This window comes from Malania oleifera, chromosome 5 (genome assembly GCF_029873635.1).
Source record: "Malania oleifera isolate guangnan ecotype guangnan chromosome 5, ASM2987363v1, whole genome shotgun sequence".
Classification (NCBI taxonomy): Eukaryota; Viridiplantae; Streptophyta; class Magnoliopsida; order Santalales; family Ximeniaceae; genus Malania; species Malania oleifera.
The window spans coordinates 107,769,565-107,785,937 of record NC_080421.1 but is presented as its reverse complement, the minus strand read 5'-3'; the positions used below and the strand labels follow the sequence as shown (position 1 = coordinate 107,785,937).

Here is a 16,373-nt window from a genome sequence, read left to right as displayed (position 1 = left end):
TATATATATATATATATATATATATATATATATATAGCATTGTTATTTGTTCTATGATTGTTGAGGTTAAAATAAGATATCGATCTAAACGCCCATAAATTAAGGCAATCACCTTCAACCAAGAAAAGAAAAGAGCTTGGGAGACCCCTGTGGCCTCCTAGGGCTTTCTTTGATGCTCAAGTCGGTATTGAAATAGCATGTAAGTAATTGAATCATAATCCTCTAATAGAATATGTTTGAGTGTGTGCTAGAGAGTCATAAATTAAGAGGAACCTTTCATAAATGAGCATTTCTTACCTAAAATGCCCATATAGTTAAATGCTCCCCCTCCCTCCCCACAATTGATTTGGGGGTTTATAACCATTATGTGAAGGTTACAACCCCCTAATACCCTCCATAACTCTTCTTTTGGATTGCACAAATACTCTATTAATTAACTCTTGAAAATTAATAGTCTTCCCATTGAAGTATTTTTTACCTTAGACTATGGATGTATTTTTACCCAATTAGATACCCCCTACTTCCAAGTCTTATGATGTATTTGGGAGCATGGATTTTGAACCTTTGATTTGAACTTGAATGGATTTAGACAAATTTCAATATAATTTTATATTGCATCTCATTCAAATTCAATACAAATCCAAATCTAAAGTCTTTCCAAACATAGAGTTAGAACTCCCAAGTCTTAGAAAGCACTTTTCAAGTTTGGGAGTACATTTTTCATAGCTTAACTCATAAAAGGGCAGTTTTTTCCCCTTTCAATATATATATATATATATTTCATTCCTTAATTCCTTGGATTGAACTGAGATTTGGGCCATTTTCTTTGACGAAAGTAGCTCTCTCTTTTATAGCCACCTCAGGAGGTCACCTGCCCTCCAAAACAATTCGCCTTGACTAATTTTGTCTATTGATTCTTGGGATCATTTGCCCAAATTGGTCTATAGGCTTTTTAAACTCAATCTTTCTACAAAACAATCCTATATTGATTTTTTGTACTTGATCATTCTGTCAAAAGGGCCTATTTTGTCTATTGAGCTTTAGCCAATCTACCAAGTTTCTTTAGGTTAACTATTTAACATTTAACCTTTTGTACCTAATTATTCTAGCATTTTTCTTTGTGTGGGCTTCTTTGGCTTTTTGTAGTTGGTCATTCTGCCAAATGAATCTATTTCACTTGTTGAACTTTAGTCAATCTGTTAAGTTTCTTCAAGTGAACTATTTGACCTCTTGTACCTAATTATTCTGCCATTTTCTTTGTGTAGGCCTCTTTAGCATTTTAAACCTTGTCATTCTAATAGGTATATGTCTTCTTTTCCCTTCAAATTATTCTCTAAAGAAGTATTTTCCCAGACATAAATCACTAAGGATTAGTTTAGATCAAAGATTTTGTTTGGGAAAAGAGAGCGAAAGGAAAATAAGAAAAAACTTCATTTTTTACTATATTCTCTCTCTATATCAAATATTATTAAAAATAAAAATTTGGTATATTATGATTAAAAATTAAAAAAAAAACACATGTTAAGGATGCGTAAAATTTAAATTTTGTTCTAATTTGCTATATTTTTTATTTTCTTTCACTTTCCTTGATAACTAAACATGAAAAGCAGAATCCTTCCTATCTTACTTTCCTTTCCCTAATATTTTTCAATTCCAAACAGACTGTAAAAGAAGAATAATTTTTAGGCATGTTATTTTATGTTCATTTATCAAAAAATAATAATAATAATTCTTATTCTTTGCTATATTACAATTTTCATTATCAAACAACATTGTGGACGCTATGTCCACAAACATAATTATTAAATGACAAGCCCAGTGAGTCTTACAAAATAATTCAAATCTTTCTATCAACCCCAATAATTCTTCAATTTTTGGTAATGCATTAAAAATGTGACATACTCTTAGATAAAGGTAGTGCATATGTATGCAAGTTGAGGTCTCAAAAATATGGCATTTAAGTCATGCATCCACAACCAACAATCAATGAAATAAATAATTATTTTCCTTAGGCAATCCACTTCTCATATTCTACCATTACAATTAACCAATACGTTAAATGTGACAACTCATGCAGTAATACTATGGCACAAAAAGAATACAATAGGGAGCTAGTGGATACCATTGAATTTGTCAGCCTGTATTTTAATTTCAATGTGAGCAGCATGCAATTCTCACACACAAAAGGGTCATTGCCATTATTTCAATATAGCTTCTTATTATTATCATTATTATTAGACCCGACACTTAGCATTTAAGTCGACGCTCAATTTGAGTAGCAAAATAACTCTTAAAGAGCGTTATAGTGAACACATGGTGGACCGAGGTCTCCCTCTTCCTTCTTTGTTTCCTTTTTTAGAATAGTTTTTATCACAATCAACAACTCATACCAACACCTCATATAATAGAGGCCACATTAATATTTGATTTTTACCATAAAATATGCAAATTACATTTTCCCGACAAACTATTACATGAGGGAGCATACTTCTTGCCCACATTAAACCTTTCAATTCGCGTAAGTGTTTGTATTTATATTTAGAAGTGTAAGTACAGCAATTAAGTTTACATGAGTATGGCTAGGAGTTTGGAGAGAGGAGAACTACTAAAATAATCAAGGTCCTAGATCAAAGACATCTATCATGTTGTGACTGAATTAACGCGTAGTCTATCCAAATGAGATAATAGACACTTTGCATTTTATAATTATCTTGGTACCTCGATGATCACAGCTGTGGACGGACTTATTGTTTTCCATTTTTTTTTTTTTTTTCTGGTAGGGCGGTATTCCTCAATCTAAAGGACTAATTGGAGTACTAATTAAGGATCCCTCAATGGACTCCAAGGACCTTTTTTGAATCTCAAGTCGAGGACCTTTTCAAGCTCTAAGTCAGTATCGATATATTATATAAGCAATGTAATCATAATTCTCTAATATCTTAAAGTCTGTCCTAAACAATATAAAAAAATCTCCTCCGAGCATCTCCTAGTTTCAATGTCCATATAGTTGAATGTTCCCCATTGATTTAGAAGTTGTAACCTTTATATAGCGGTTATAAACTCTTAGTACCCCTCCATAACTTTGCTTTGAACTACAAAAATACCCGATTAACTTTTGAGCATCTTACTATTTACCCTTGGCCTTAGACCATGCTTGAGTGCATTTTTTCGCCATACAACAATATAGTTTAGTATGTAAGCCATCAAATTCTTTAATAATAAGTATTTTTTACATGTCCTAGTCATCAAAATCTTCTAATATAACTACTTTGTTCTCAGGAACAAAGATTGTGCAAACCTTAGAACTACTTGGACCACCAGGTCCCGTCCTATCATTGCTCATTTTCAGAGTGTCGTTTACATATGGTTCCACCTTTCTGCTAATTGCACAGGAAGTTCCCATGAGAGTCAAAACTTGGTGGCGTAAATAGTCATTGCTTCAATCCTAAATACCTGTGTCCTCATCACTGCCTGAGTGCATTCTCATTTCTCAATCCTCACACAATGACTACTGAGGGAGCAGAAATTTCAAGCTTGAATCGAAATTTGCATGAATTGAACCAAAACTCAATATAATTTTATATTGCATATTATTTAAATTCACAAATCTAGATCTAAAACTTAAAACCAATGCTTTCAAACGCAAAATAAAGATAAATCTTCCCAAATTAAATTCCACTCACCTGCAACATCATGGGCCATAATATTGCAAGCCCACACACATGGCAGCAAGACAGTAGGGAAGGAAGGAGTCGTGGGTCATGTGTCCTGCTCTCCCTTTTACTGTCACATGAGCCTATAATTGCCAGTAGACCATGATGAAATAACTCAGTTCACCCGCAATACATCTACATCTCGGTTTGAGTCTGTTGGTGGGCTATCCAGTGGAACAAATTATGCATCATTTGGAAGGCAGGAATGAGCCCTCAGAAATGGATATGTTATTTTGTTTTATCCAGCATTGGATTGCAGGACCCAGGAATATATCTCCAAGAATGATCACCATGTCTATTCTATTGTGTTTGGAAGACGATGATCACACATTGAAATTGAACACAAACAAAGGATGCTGATAATTATAAAACACCTGATTATAAATAATATTCATTTCAACTTCAACGCTTGAAGAAAAACACAAGAAAAGCTTATAATTCCTTTGAATCTCCTGTTATTATTAACAATCAATGCAATAAGTAATAATAATTCAGCAAGTGCCATCAAGCATGAGTTCTACTCACTTGTTGCTAGTCAGGATCTTTCAGAATCCAATGACTGGGATCAATGATTAACTACCAGAGCGGACAAGTGCTACTGAGTATTTAACATGCAAACCCACCTCAAAACAAATCCAATTGAGTTCTACCATCTTGATGCATTTGCACAGGCACTTGGGCCATCGTTATTTCAATTACCAGAACTGCAAGATGGAAAAAGACTAAAAATAAATGCCCGAACAACACATGCTTGAGATATACAAAACTTACAATTCCTATACAGCCAGCAAGAATGCATGAATCATGAAAAGCAGAGTCCATGCAATGGAAGAATCTCAAACAGTCAATTTCAGATTGAATGTTAATCTTTTCATTTATTTTGTTGCGGTAAAGAGGCACAATGTTAAATGAGCTCAGAGTTCAGCTAGGCTGATAGGTTAGAGATTCTAGCAAGCCATTATTCATCTTGATGGAAATCAGCTAACTTAATCCAAATGCAAAGATGTGTGCCTGCTCGATGGCTCACTGGTTCTTCCACCCATCTCTCATCTTCTCTCTTATATCTCCTCTCAAGCACTCTCCCTCTCACAATTATCCTTAATTATTTCCTTACACTCATCCTCGCCTTTCCAAATTTAAAAAATGGTGTTTAAGCCCATTAATTTCAGCAAATAAAAATGAAAATCTCAGTCAATTAATATTTTAGCTGCCGTATTTCAGCTGTACGTTATAGGAAAATGAAAATTTTGTGCAAATTTGCAAATATCTGTCAGTATTTCATTTGTTTCCCTTCGCTAAGAAATTGAGGAGAGCCAAAGTTCCTTCAAAAGGTAAAGGCTTTTGTGTGGATAGCAATTCATAAACAGTTTAAACCAACAATCATTTGCAAGGTTTGAAGACCATATATCACTCTCCCTCCATAACTGTGTGCTATGTGTTGTGGCAGTAATGAGGATGATGCTCATTCTGCACGGCCCAGTAGCTTGGCTTGTCGGGACCAAGTACCTAGAACATGGAACATTCAAGACTCATGGAACAGGAACAGGAACAGGATCGAAGTACAGTACATGCTCTAAAACATCAAACATTACTTCAATAAATATATTGGTCAAAAATGTGTGATGGGTACTTGTATATTTTGGCAAGGATGTTGAGATGTTTCTAAATCCAGAATAGTTTTTCTTTTCTGAAATAGACTAATAATGACCAAGGGTAGAATTACAATGTAATAGTTGATAAAATAATATGCTATGGAAAAGACATGAATTAAAACTTTGGATCATTAGATTTAGAATTCCAAAACGAAAATGTACCAAATTTTAAAACGTTCATACCAATCCATGGTATGCTAGGGTGTCAGTGTTTTTTCAGAAACTATGGTTAGGGCAATGTTGGGTGTGTGCCATTTTTCATTGGAAGCTTCCTCATTGATTGATTTTAGAGATTTTGGAAGGTGAACATAAGGGGCGGTGTGCAATTCTCACAGCTATCTGGGTTATTTGCATAGTGAAAGGTGCACCTAGGCACGAGGTGCACTGGAGGTGATCAGGCTGGTGCCTCACAAGGCCAAGGCAAGTTGATCTTTAAAAGGTGCAGTGAGGCACGAGGCACAGCAAGACACGGCTCACACTTAATCACATTATACTTTGTTTCTTTATTTTTTTATTCTTCCCTTTTAATCTCAGCCATCTGTTTTCTTATTCTTTATTTTTTTGGTTTTTTATGGAATTTCTGCCACTTTTTTCCTGACATATATACTCAGCTGCTCTCAGACTTCTTTCTTCTTTTCTTTTTCTTCTGGCCTGCGTGATGCTCCCAGTCAAAGCTGCAAACCAAACCCCCCCCCCCCCCCACCCCCTTTTTTTGTCTTTTGCTGTCTTTCTTTCATTATTGTTTTTTTGGAATTTATGTTTCTTTTCCTGAAATTTCTGTTCTGCTGCCCCTCATTCTTCTTCTTCTTCTTCTGAAAGCTCTACTGCTCTGCACCACCTCTTTGATGTTCCTTTTTTTTTTTTCCCAGGAAGCATTTCTTTTTCTCGGCATTTCTGCTTCTGTGTTATGGAATTTCTGGCATTTCAGTCAGAGTTGCACTGCTGCTTCTTCTGCTGTTTTTTAATTTCCCTGCTGCTTATTTCTGCTTCTATTTTGTGGAACTTATGGCATGACCAGCGCATATTATTGAAAATTTTTGTTATAGTATTCATCTTTATGTCCTAGCATTGAGTGTTTTTGATATTTTAATATCCAAATATGAGTACTAATGTGTTTAAAAATCAAAGAATCTATATTTAGGGTATTTTACAAATAATCTTAATAAATGTGCGCCTCACGGCTTGCTTTGCAACTTGCGCCTCACACCTAGGCTCCAGGTACCCTTTGGTCCTCAGTGCGCCTTGAACCTTGGACTACTATGATTACTTGACTATTGAGAAATGCCTAGATTTTTTCAAGATCATGGTTTATCTGTAGATTTTATTTGAGACAGAATTGTTTTTTCATAGCAGATGAGCCAGGATTGTGTCTTCTGTGTCCATATGGTTGCTCATTAGAGAGAGTTTTGGCTTCTGCACTGCCCAATAGCTAGGTGATTATGGAACAAACTATTTGGTTTGTTGGGACAGTGTTGCATGTGCCATTATTCATTTAAAAGCTTTCTGGCTGATGATTTTAGAGGTTTTGGAAGGTGAAGAATAAAATAAGGATATTTTGGTGGTGTGCAATTCTCATTGTTATGTGGGTTATTTGGCTGGAGAGATGCCCAGATTTTTCAAGATCATGATTTATCTGTAGATTCGATTCGAGATAAGATTGCTTTTTCGGGTAGCAGATTTGAGACAGGATTGTGTTTTCCACATCCATATGGTTGCTCATTACAAAGTGTTGGGTTTTTGCAATACATATTTTCCTGATATTCAATGCAATTGGCTGATTCTTTTGGCTGAGTCTTTGATTTCTTTTTGCATTAGCTTCTTTTGTTTTCTCCTCCATTTTTTGATGATTCCTCATCCTCTTTGTACATTATACTTAATAAATTTATTTTTCTATCACAAAAATATGGCAATAAAAAGAAAATTTTTAACCACCTCTAAATACAATATAATCTAACATAGAAAATCAGGATTACCAGCATGTACCACCGGGGCAAGACATGTTGCGATTAAGCAGGTACCTTCAGCCTGAAACCCTTCCCTGAATTGCCTTATAGCATTGAAGACTGCAAAGAGGGAGCTTTGACTTAGAATCTCGATATTTGTACGGATTAGTACAAGATGGACCGGCACATTTTTCACGTGGAGGAGGGTAACTGAAAATCCAGATGAGAAATCCTCAAATCATCACCAAACAAACATCAATACCATTTATGCTACTGCATTTTTTATTGACTATTTACCTAGAATCTGAAAGGGGGAAGTACCTGCAAGGTTTGGAATCAAATATACTAGGCAGGCCCATATCTTTGGGGAATGTCACAGTAGTGCCAGTAGGACCCATAACCCATCTGACCGTGTTTGATGCAAGCGTTAGAGCATTGGCAGCCTTCTCCTATATGGAACAGCAGAATAACAAAATAAAACAAACAATTAAACAGGATGTAGAAAATACAAATCATCTGGCACATCCCAATACCTGAGCCAATTCTTCCCGGCGCTTCTTCATTTTATCTTCCCGCTTCTTCCTACTGGAATCTTGACCGAGTATTTTTCTAATTGCTTCAGCCTACAAAATTCAGTCCAGACAAGCATGTTTTAATTTCTGAAGATCTAGGGATAATCAAGAAAATTGTTTGGAAACACAGAGCACAAGTGGAAAACCTCAGATTCCCTAGCTGCCTTCTCAACTTGCATTCTACGTCTCTGAGCAGCCTCAGCCTTCTTTAGTTGCTGCTCCACTTCAGAGAGTTTCTCCTTTTGCTCTTCAATCAACAGAAGGGAGGAAAAAAACTCGTAGGTGAAGGAGTTCAATTAATAAATGCAGTTTTAAGCAATCTTTATAGGGTAAAGGCAAATAGTTATAAATGCTCACTTCTAGACGGGGCATTAGGCAACCCATTTGGAAACTCGATCAAGCTTGCACCAGGTGCAGAAGCATCTTTGCCGGACTGAAGGGCCCGCTGACGCGTCGTTAGAGTCATTTCCCTCTTACCTTCCATCAAAACTTCAACAGATTCTTTCCTTGGTCTCTTCCTCCTATTTTTACCTTCAAGTTCACAATCAGACACTGGATCATCTTCTTCCTCATAATCTGTATCCTCAGATACATCAACTGACCTAGACTTCTTACTTTCTTTGCCCAACCTTGAAATATCGTTCGATTTATCATCATGCTTCCCCTCAACCGTCCTTGAAACCCTAGATACCCTTCGCTGTTTTTTGTTTAATTCTTCCTCATCATCTTTATACACTGCAGTAAGTTTTGATGTCTTTAGCTTCTCCAGGTACCGGATCTCATCATCCTCGTCATCGTCATCATCAAATGCCCCATCCATTATGCGCCTCTTAGGGACCCGCTTGCTCTTACGAACTGGCTCCAACTTGTCTCCATTTTTTATCCTCCCCATCAAAGAATCCTCTTTCCCAAGATTAAAACCAACTCTTGAGAAATCCTTCCATGGTATTCCCTGCAAGCCACTTCTTTTATTTGAAAGAGGGGAATGGTTATCGTCTGAATTCTCCTGCAATAAAAGCGCTTTTAAATGGAAGATTTTGTTGGTTCCAAGAGTTACTTAATGACGAGACCATTTATTGTTGAAATACAAAAGCTATAAATACAGAAGATTCTTTTCCCACAGAAGCAGAGCATGGAATTACTTGTCTATTCATCCAATTAATGAGCCAAATCTAATTTAGTCACAAAATCTACATTAATAGCAATTCAACGATCGCATATATAATCAAGGGTGAGACAATTTAAAATGCCATTAGCATCTCTAAAATATAATTTTCCTTAAAGAACCCAGCATGGGATTCTTCAAACTCTACTACATGGGCCACGTGATTCATTGGTTGGGCAAGAGAAATACCGTAGGAAAAATTATAGGAAGCAACAGCTGAATACCTGAGAAATCAGCTTCTGCTGCACATGTGAAGCGTCTGAAGATTTAGAACTCTTTCTGGAAGATCCATCCCCCATAGCACCATTATTTGTACAGTTGGCTTGAATAGTACGCGTAACCCCACCAACCTTAAGTTTTACTTTTTTAACCTTGCTTTCATTTCCTGATCCATCAAAATGAATATCTGACTGCCTAAAACTCTGATTTTCATAATTGTTTCCACTAATATCTACATTTTTTGACAGCGATTCCAAACTTTTCTTCATCTTGTTTGTGCTTTTCCAATTAGCAGGGGCAAGGACACCTTCACTACAACGTTTTTTATTTGAACTTTGTCTCTGCTCAGTGCCATCTCTCAAACCACCATTGCTGTACAAGGCTTTCAACCCTCCATCCTCCCCTTTAATGTTTCTATCAGTTTTTTCATCTTCTACTTTGCTAGAAGAAACAGCTCTAGATGCACAATGATTAAGATTGAACTCTTTCCGCCTAGAAATGGTGTCATAACCCCCATTCTCATCACTGGAGAGCTTACTCACATCATCTGAAGGCGGTGTTGACGAGGAGGTTGAATGATCATGCCTTTCAGTAATTAACTGTGAATCAGGTCGAGGGCGACGGAATGTTTGGCTCCTCTTTTTTCTTATTGTTACAGCATTCCCAATACCATCAAAGCGCGGACTAACAAACTCTTCCATTAGGTTAAAAATGGATGTTGTAGCCCAGGTTAATGCTGCTGCTACTCACACAATGAAATTGAGTAGGCCCACAATGCAATGTACTGCACTACGTCTAAAATGGATATGCCACAGGAAAAGACCTATCAAAAAAATGTGACAGAAACCACAAGCAAGTGTAAGTACCTTGTTTCTAACTAAGTCCAACAGTTGGTGTCATCAATTTACAAGTATAATAACTAATAGAAGAGGTAATCAGGGAAAAAAATTATATATAAACACCCAAACCCCCCACCCCCACCTTAGAAACCAAAGGCAACTATAAATACCTTGTTACCAACAAGTCCAACAATCAATGTTATCATTTTAAAAGTAAAATAATTAATAGCAGAGGTAATTAGGGGAAAATTTTTCAGTAACATCCAACTACCTTGGGGCGTGCAGGGGGCGGAACCACCAAAAAGAGAAAGAAAACAAAAAGAGATAAAATCACTAGAATAGTTAAGTGACAAAATTAAAAAGCTTATTTAAATGAAAAAAAAAAAAAACTTGAACAATACAGGGCAATGTAAAAGAATATGCAAGTGAGTTACAACCCACATGCTGTGAATAAGTACAAACCAGTTCAAAATAAACATAAACCCCAATGCCCGCAAGAGAACCAAGGTCCAAGACAGGCAAGACCACCGGGACAAACATATACACAGAAATTTAAAAAACTAATAAAAAATATACATGTACATAAGAAAAAATAATAATAAAACTAAAAATTTTATCTTTACATTTTGAATAAAAAAAATCTCCAAACGCATAGATAAACGGAGAAAAGGTAGTAGAATTGAATGAAACAAACGGGGAAAATCCACCCAAACAGACCCATCAATCAAAAAAGAAGAAATCAAAAGCGCTTAAATGAAAAACCCCTAATTTCGCAAAAATCAGCCGGCCCAAATCAATGTAGTACAAAAATTACAAGAAATTGAAAGCAAGCGCGCACACCAAACCACATAACAAAAACACAAAGAAATTGATAGCAAACAAACAAGCAAAACCAAAACAAAATTCCATCGATCGCCACAAACAAAGGAAACCCAGAAAGCATACCGCACATAAATTGAAAAATTCGCACAGAAAAGCTTCCGCAATCGAAACGTTACCTCGTAGCGGGAAGAAAACTTCGAAGCCAGACGCCCCTGTAAGGAACCAACAAATGGAGAAAAGAAAAGCAAAGGAAAGAAATAGGTAGAGGTAAGAAGAGAAGAGGGAGACGACAGAAAGAGGATTGGATCGAGAAAGGCCGCGGATAGAGGTGGGGCAGAGGAACGGGTAGAGAGAGAGAGAGAGAGAGATTGGGATAAAGAGAGTACTAGTTGTGGAAGGGCAAATATTAATCTTCACCATTTTTTTGATATAGCAGGACGACCCTGTGTGAGTTTTTTGTTGGACAGCCTTGTCGATGCGGTCACCCCCCCCCCCCCAGGTCACCCTCTCTCTCTCTCTCTCTCTCTCTCTCTCTCTCTTCCTCCCTCTTCGACCTTCTCCAATTTCCCTCCTCTACGCACGGTTTTGCTGCAAGTATGTGCGCAGGTTAAGACTCTATGCGCCCTCCAGCTTACGTTAGAACTACCCCTTTCAGTCTTTCTCTTATTTTTTTAATCTTTTAATGCTCTCACTGCCTTTTGCTTGGGGGGACAAGAATAGAGGAAATCTAAATGCAAGACACAAAACTAAATAGGACAAAGGTTTTATGTTTGGTGAATCCGACACTTAATATGAATAGATCTTAAATGGAAAGATTATAACTTTTTAATAAGGCTAAGAGAATAGAAAATGATAAGAGAAGATGATTCAAATGCAATGTGTATGGTATTGATATTTTGCATGCTAAGATATTTTTCATATGATATCAAAATATTAATGTAGGTTAAGTGAAATGGATTGTCTTTAAATGAGATATTTTTACTCATTACATATTTTGGGTATCGCTATCACGATCTCATGTTCTTGTATTCATACATAACATATACAAAAGAGCTCTAAAAGGCAACCTTGGAGGGGCATAATATGCATATGAACATACCATGCTTGAAGCTCTTATAAAACATTGATTCAATTATGGAGATGTTATAAACATACTTGAGTGTTACTTTGACCATATAGTGTATCTAAACACATATTCAAGTGGCAATCTTAGAAAGAAGGGGAATAAGGTTTCTTGGACATATTGATTGTTCCTCTTACTAGAGCGAGAATGATAGGAAAGCTTTCTACAGAGGGAACACCCAGTGATTGTGTTATCACCCTGTGTATCCTAACAGGGCATTCAATGAAATAAGCCCCACCAAAAAAGCTCCATGCGGGCTCTCAACATCCTAAAGGATTTATTGGAGTTCCATATGAAATTAGGAGCCCCTAAATGACATTATATGGAGTATGATATTGCTCATTACCCTTGAAAAAAGGTTGGGATTCGCATTTGTTGTCCTTTGGGTTTATCCCATCTAGTCATTGTGTGAATCATTCGCAAACTCTTGGATTTGGAGGAAAATACTGAAAATTGAATCTTCAGTAATATTCATTCATCAAATTTACAATTGGAAATGGAAAGGATGAATGCATATTGCATGACAATTGGCATCCACATAATCCATTGCTTGATCACTATGGCCCACACTTGCAGATAGAGTTGGGGAATCACAAAATTTTATGATGTTGAATAAATAATTAAGAGTCAATAATGGAATTTTTCAAGGAGATTATCTCAAGATATATTATCAATGAAGAGTGTCATCACTTTTATTAAAGATGCTAGAAAGGAAGACAAGATCATATGGATACTAAGTCTATTGACAAATTCTCAATTTCTTTGGCTTGTGAATCAACTAAAGACAAATGGGCAAATTTACTCTAGACCGAACATGTTATACCAAGACATTCATTTATCTATCGTGAAGGGAAAAAAAATGATCTTGCATGCATATTGTGTGCGTCTACTATTGAAATAAGAAGGCCTATGTTCTTTTATTGCAAATTAATTCAATAAAATCTATAACAAAATATGTTCTAAATTCATAGTACAAACGGTTTATGAATTGGAACAATAATCTAGATTAGTTAACTAGCCTCGGTAACTCAAAAAATGTAGTAAAAATGGCATGGTATGCAACAATATACCATGCCTAGAACATGAGGAACTCAATCCTTTATAAGCATGTTCATAAAGCCAAAGTTGATACAAAACACATATCACAAAAAATCATCAAGGATGTAAAACCCATATGCCTAAATATGAAAGAATTTGAATTCATAGCTAAAATTTAGAAGTCTGGCTATTTTTTGTCATCTTTTGTTGAATTGATTATATTCTTCCCAATGTTGGTAGTACATGCATTTTATTTTTTACCAATAAAAGAATGTCAATAACTCAAAAAATATAATAAAATTGGCATGGTATGCAACAATACACCATGCCTAGAAAATGAGGAATTTAGTCCTTTATATAGATGGCAAAGCGGATACAGAGCACATACCTTAACAAATCATCAAGGATGTAAAATTGATATGCCTAAACGTGAAATGATTTGAATTCATAAGCTAAAATTTATAAGTTTGGCTATTTTTGTCATCTTTTGTTGAATTGATTATATTCTTCCCAATTTTGGTAATATATGTTAAAAATAACTTTAATCCATAGAACCTAATAACCCAAGATCATCATGTTATTCAATTAAGAAAACTAAACACGGAATAAATGTCTGGATCCATAGATGTGTCTGATTTGATTGTCCAACAGCCTTTAGCGGAGAGTTTTGATCTTCCACAGTCAAATTCTTAAGTGTCTCACTTGTGTTCTTCTCTTTAGATGGGAAAAAGAAAGAATGTGAAACTGTTTCTAATTTGACTTGGGACCATAGGCCTATTAGGTTTTCCTTATGTACTAGGTTATTTTAGAAGTCCATCAGTACTAAAATAACTGAGTATTGGGTTTCTACACATTGTAAAGTTCATACCCAATAGATGTTAAAATAGTCCAGTAACATAATTGCTTTTAAATATGTGAGCCCACAATAGGAAATTAAAATTCCCTAACAATCTCCCACTTGGGCGACGCATAAATATCGAAAACAATTATATTACCCAAACATTAACTATACACAATATGGCTATTATCCTTATAATATCTCCTTAATTCAATCTTGTTCATCTCATATACTAGCATGGGATCAAATAGGCATTTGTTACACTTATATTCGTAATTAAACTCATCAATGGTCACCACACTAATACACTCAATAGCATAGATCGAGTATGGATGTGTAGCATGATAATATGCATGCTCTTTAACCTTAATATGCTTATCCCAACTGGTCCTACCTTATTCCTTATGAGATCAACCTTATTTCCTTAGTCCTTAGCTCTTCCAAAAGGAAGATAACATTCAGAGTCAAAAATACATAAAAATGCATTCCTTTATTACTTTATTTCTGCAAAAAAAAATAAAACCAAATACAAACTCCCACTAAACTGCAACATCATCAAGAAAGACAACACCCATATGAGCAATGTGCTTATGAAACACCTTGGGTGGTAAACCCTTGGTTAGTGGATTTGCAACCATGGAGTTTGTCCCAATATGTTCTATCGTCACTTGACAACTCTGAACCCTTTCCTTAACCGCCAGAAACTTGATGTCAACATGCTTTGACTTGGTGGAGCTTCTATTGTTATTCGAATACAACACCTCAAACTTTTTTCACAATGGATCTTGAGCAATTTTTCAACCCCGTCCAAGATATGCAGCCCCGTGACAAAATTTCCCAACCAAATTCCTTGATTAAAGTCCTCGTAGCATGCTATAAATTCTGCTACCATGGTCGAAGGAGCTATGAGAGTCTTCTTAATACTCTTCCAGGAAATAGAACCTCCAGCCAGCAGATAGATATAGCCCGAAGTGGATCTCTTGCTGTCTTGGCGTCTAGCAAAATCCGAATCAGAATACCCAATAATCCCAAGTTGATTTAATTTCCTGTAAGTGAGCATGTAGTCTTTTGTTCTCTGAAGATACCTCATAACCCTCATAGTTGCCTTCTAATGATCCAATCCTGGGTTACTCAAATATATGCCTAAAATTCCAACTATGTAGGCCAAATCCGGACGCGTTCATACCTGGCATGCATAAGACTCCCAATAGCTGACGCATAAGGAATCTTCTGTATTTCCTTCTTTTCAACCTTAGTCTTGGGGCATTGACTAAGACTGAACCTTTCTCCCTTAGCTGTGCATGTATCTCCTGGGTGACAATCTTTCATGCCAAATCTAGCAAGTACCCTTTCGATATAGCTCTTTTGTGATAACCCAAGTATACCTAGAGAGCGATCTTGACGTATCTGAAATCCTAATACAAAAAAGGCATCCCCAAGATCTTTCTTCTCAAAATTTTTGGTCAGAAATCTCTTGACTTTGTGCAATAAGCATATATCACTACTCACCAGTAATATGTCATCGATATATGAAACCAGGAATACTTTCACTGACCTTATGGTATACACAATCATCAATCGAATGTACCTTAAAATCATACGAGATTATTACTTGATGAAACTTATGATACCATTGACGAGAAGCTGTTTGAGCCCATAGATGGATTTCTTTAATTTGCAGACTATATTTTCCATATTTCCATGAATAAAATTTTCAGGCTGCACCATATAAATTGTTTCATTAATTTCACCATTGAGAAACGTTGTCTTTACAACCATCTGATGAAACTCTGAGTCCAAATGAGCCACCAATGTCATTATAATCCTGAAAGAGTCTTTCAATGAAACCGGAGAGAAAGTCTCTTTATAATTAATGCCTTCCTTTTGAGTGAATCCCTTAACAACTAGATGTGCCTTATATCTCTTAATATTACCCCTTGAATCCCTCTTGGTCTTAAATATTCATTTGCAACCAATGGGCTTCACACCTTCGGGTAATTTGACAAGATCCCAAACGTCATTTGCTTTCATGGAATTAATCTCATCATTCATGGCATCAATCCACTCCTGAGAATTAGAACTTTGTTTGACTTGATGGAAGTTGATTAGACCATCTTCCACCACACCTATGTCAAACTCATGTTCTTGGAGAAAGACAATATAATCATCTGAAATCGCACTTCTCCTTTCTTTAGTGGATCTCCTTAATGGCATCACTTCTTGAGATTGCTGAGTTTGCTCTTCTAGAGCAATATCCTCATTTTGTATAAGGAGTACAATGGTATTGTCTTGTACTGTTTCTTGAACAGGTTCAATAACAATACTATGAAAAGAAAAAAATTCCTCCTCAAAAACAATATCCCTAACCTTATCTCCCCCACAAACTCAACTTCTTTAAGAAACATAGCATTTCCCATCTCAAAGAAGGCCCTTGTCAAGGAATCATAAA

General features: G+C 36.0%; 1 protein-coding gene across 3 annotated transcripts; it reads right to left on the bottom strand.

Moving 5' to 3' along the window:
* Positions 1–4,067: 4,067 nt before the first annotated feature.
* Positions 4,068–11,417, bottom strand: LOC131156781 (uncharacterized). 3 transcript variants are annotated; one of them, XM_058110733.1, is made up of 8 exons: positions 11,049–11,417; positions 9,270–10,087; positions 8,238–8,886; positions 8,027–8,127; positions 7,842–7,931; positions 7,630–7,757; positions 7,339–7,518; positions 4,068–4,417 (listed from the first exon to the last, which is right to left on the bottom strand). In XM_058110733.1, exons 2-7 carry the CDS (start codon positions 9,963–9,965, stop codon positions 7,386–7,388), a joined length of 1,797 nt encoding a protein of 598 aa, XP_057966716.1. In that variant the 5' UTR covers positions 9,966–10,087; positions 11,049–11,417; the 3' UTR covers positions 4,068–4,417; positions 7,339–7,385. The 3 variants fall into 3 exon arrangements, with proteins under 3 accessions (XP_057966716.1, XP_057966715.1, XP_057966714.1); XM_058110732.1 differs by having other exon boundaries at positions 11,102–11,417; XM_058110731.1 differs by having other exon boundaries at positions 7,384–7,518; positions 11,102–11,326.
* Positions 11,418–16,373: the final 4,956 nt, after the last annotated feature.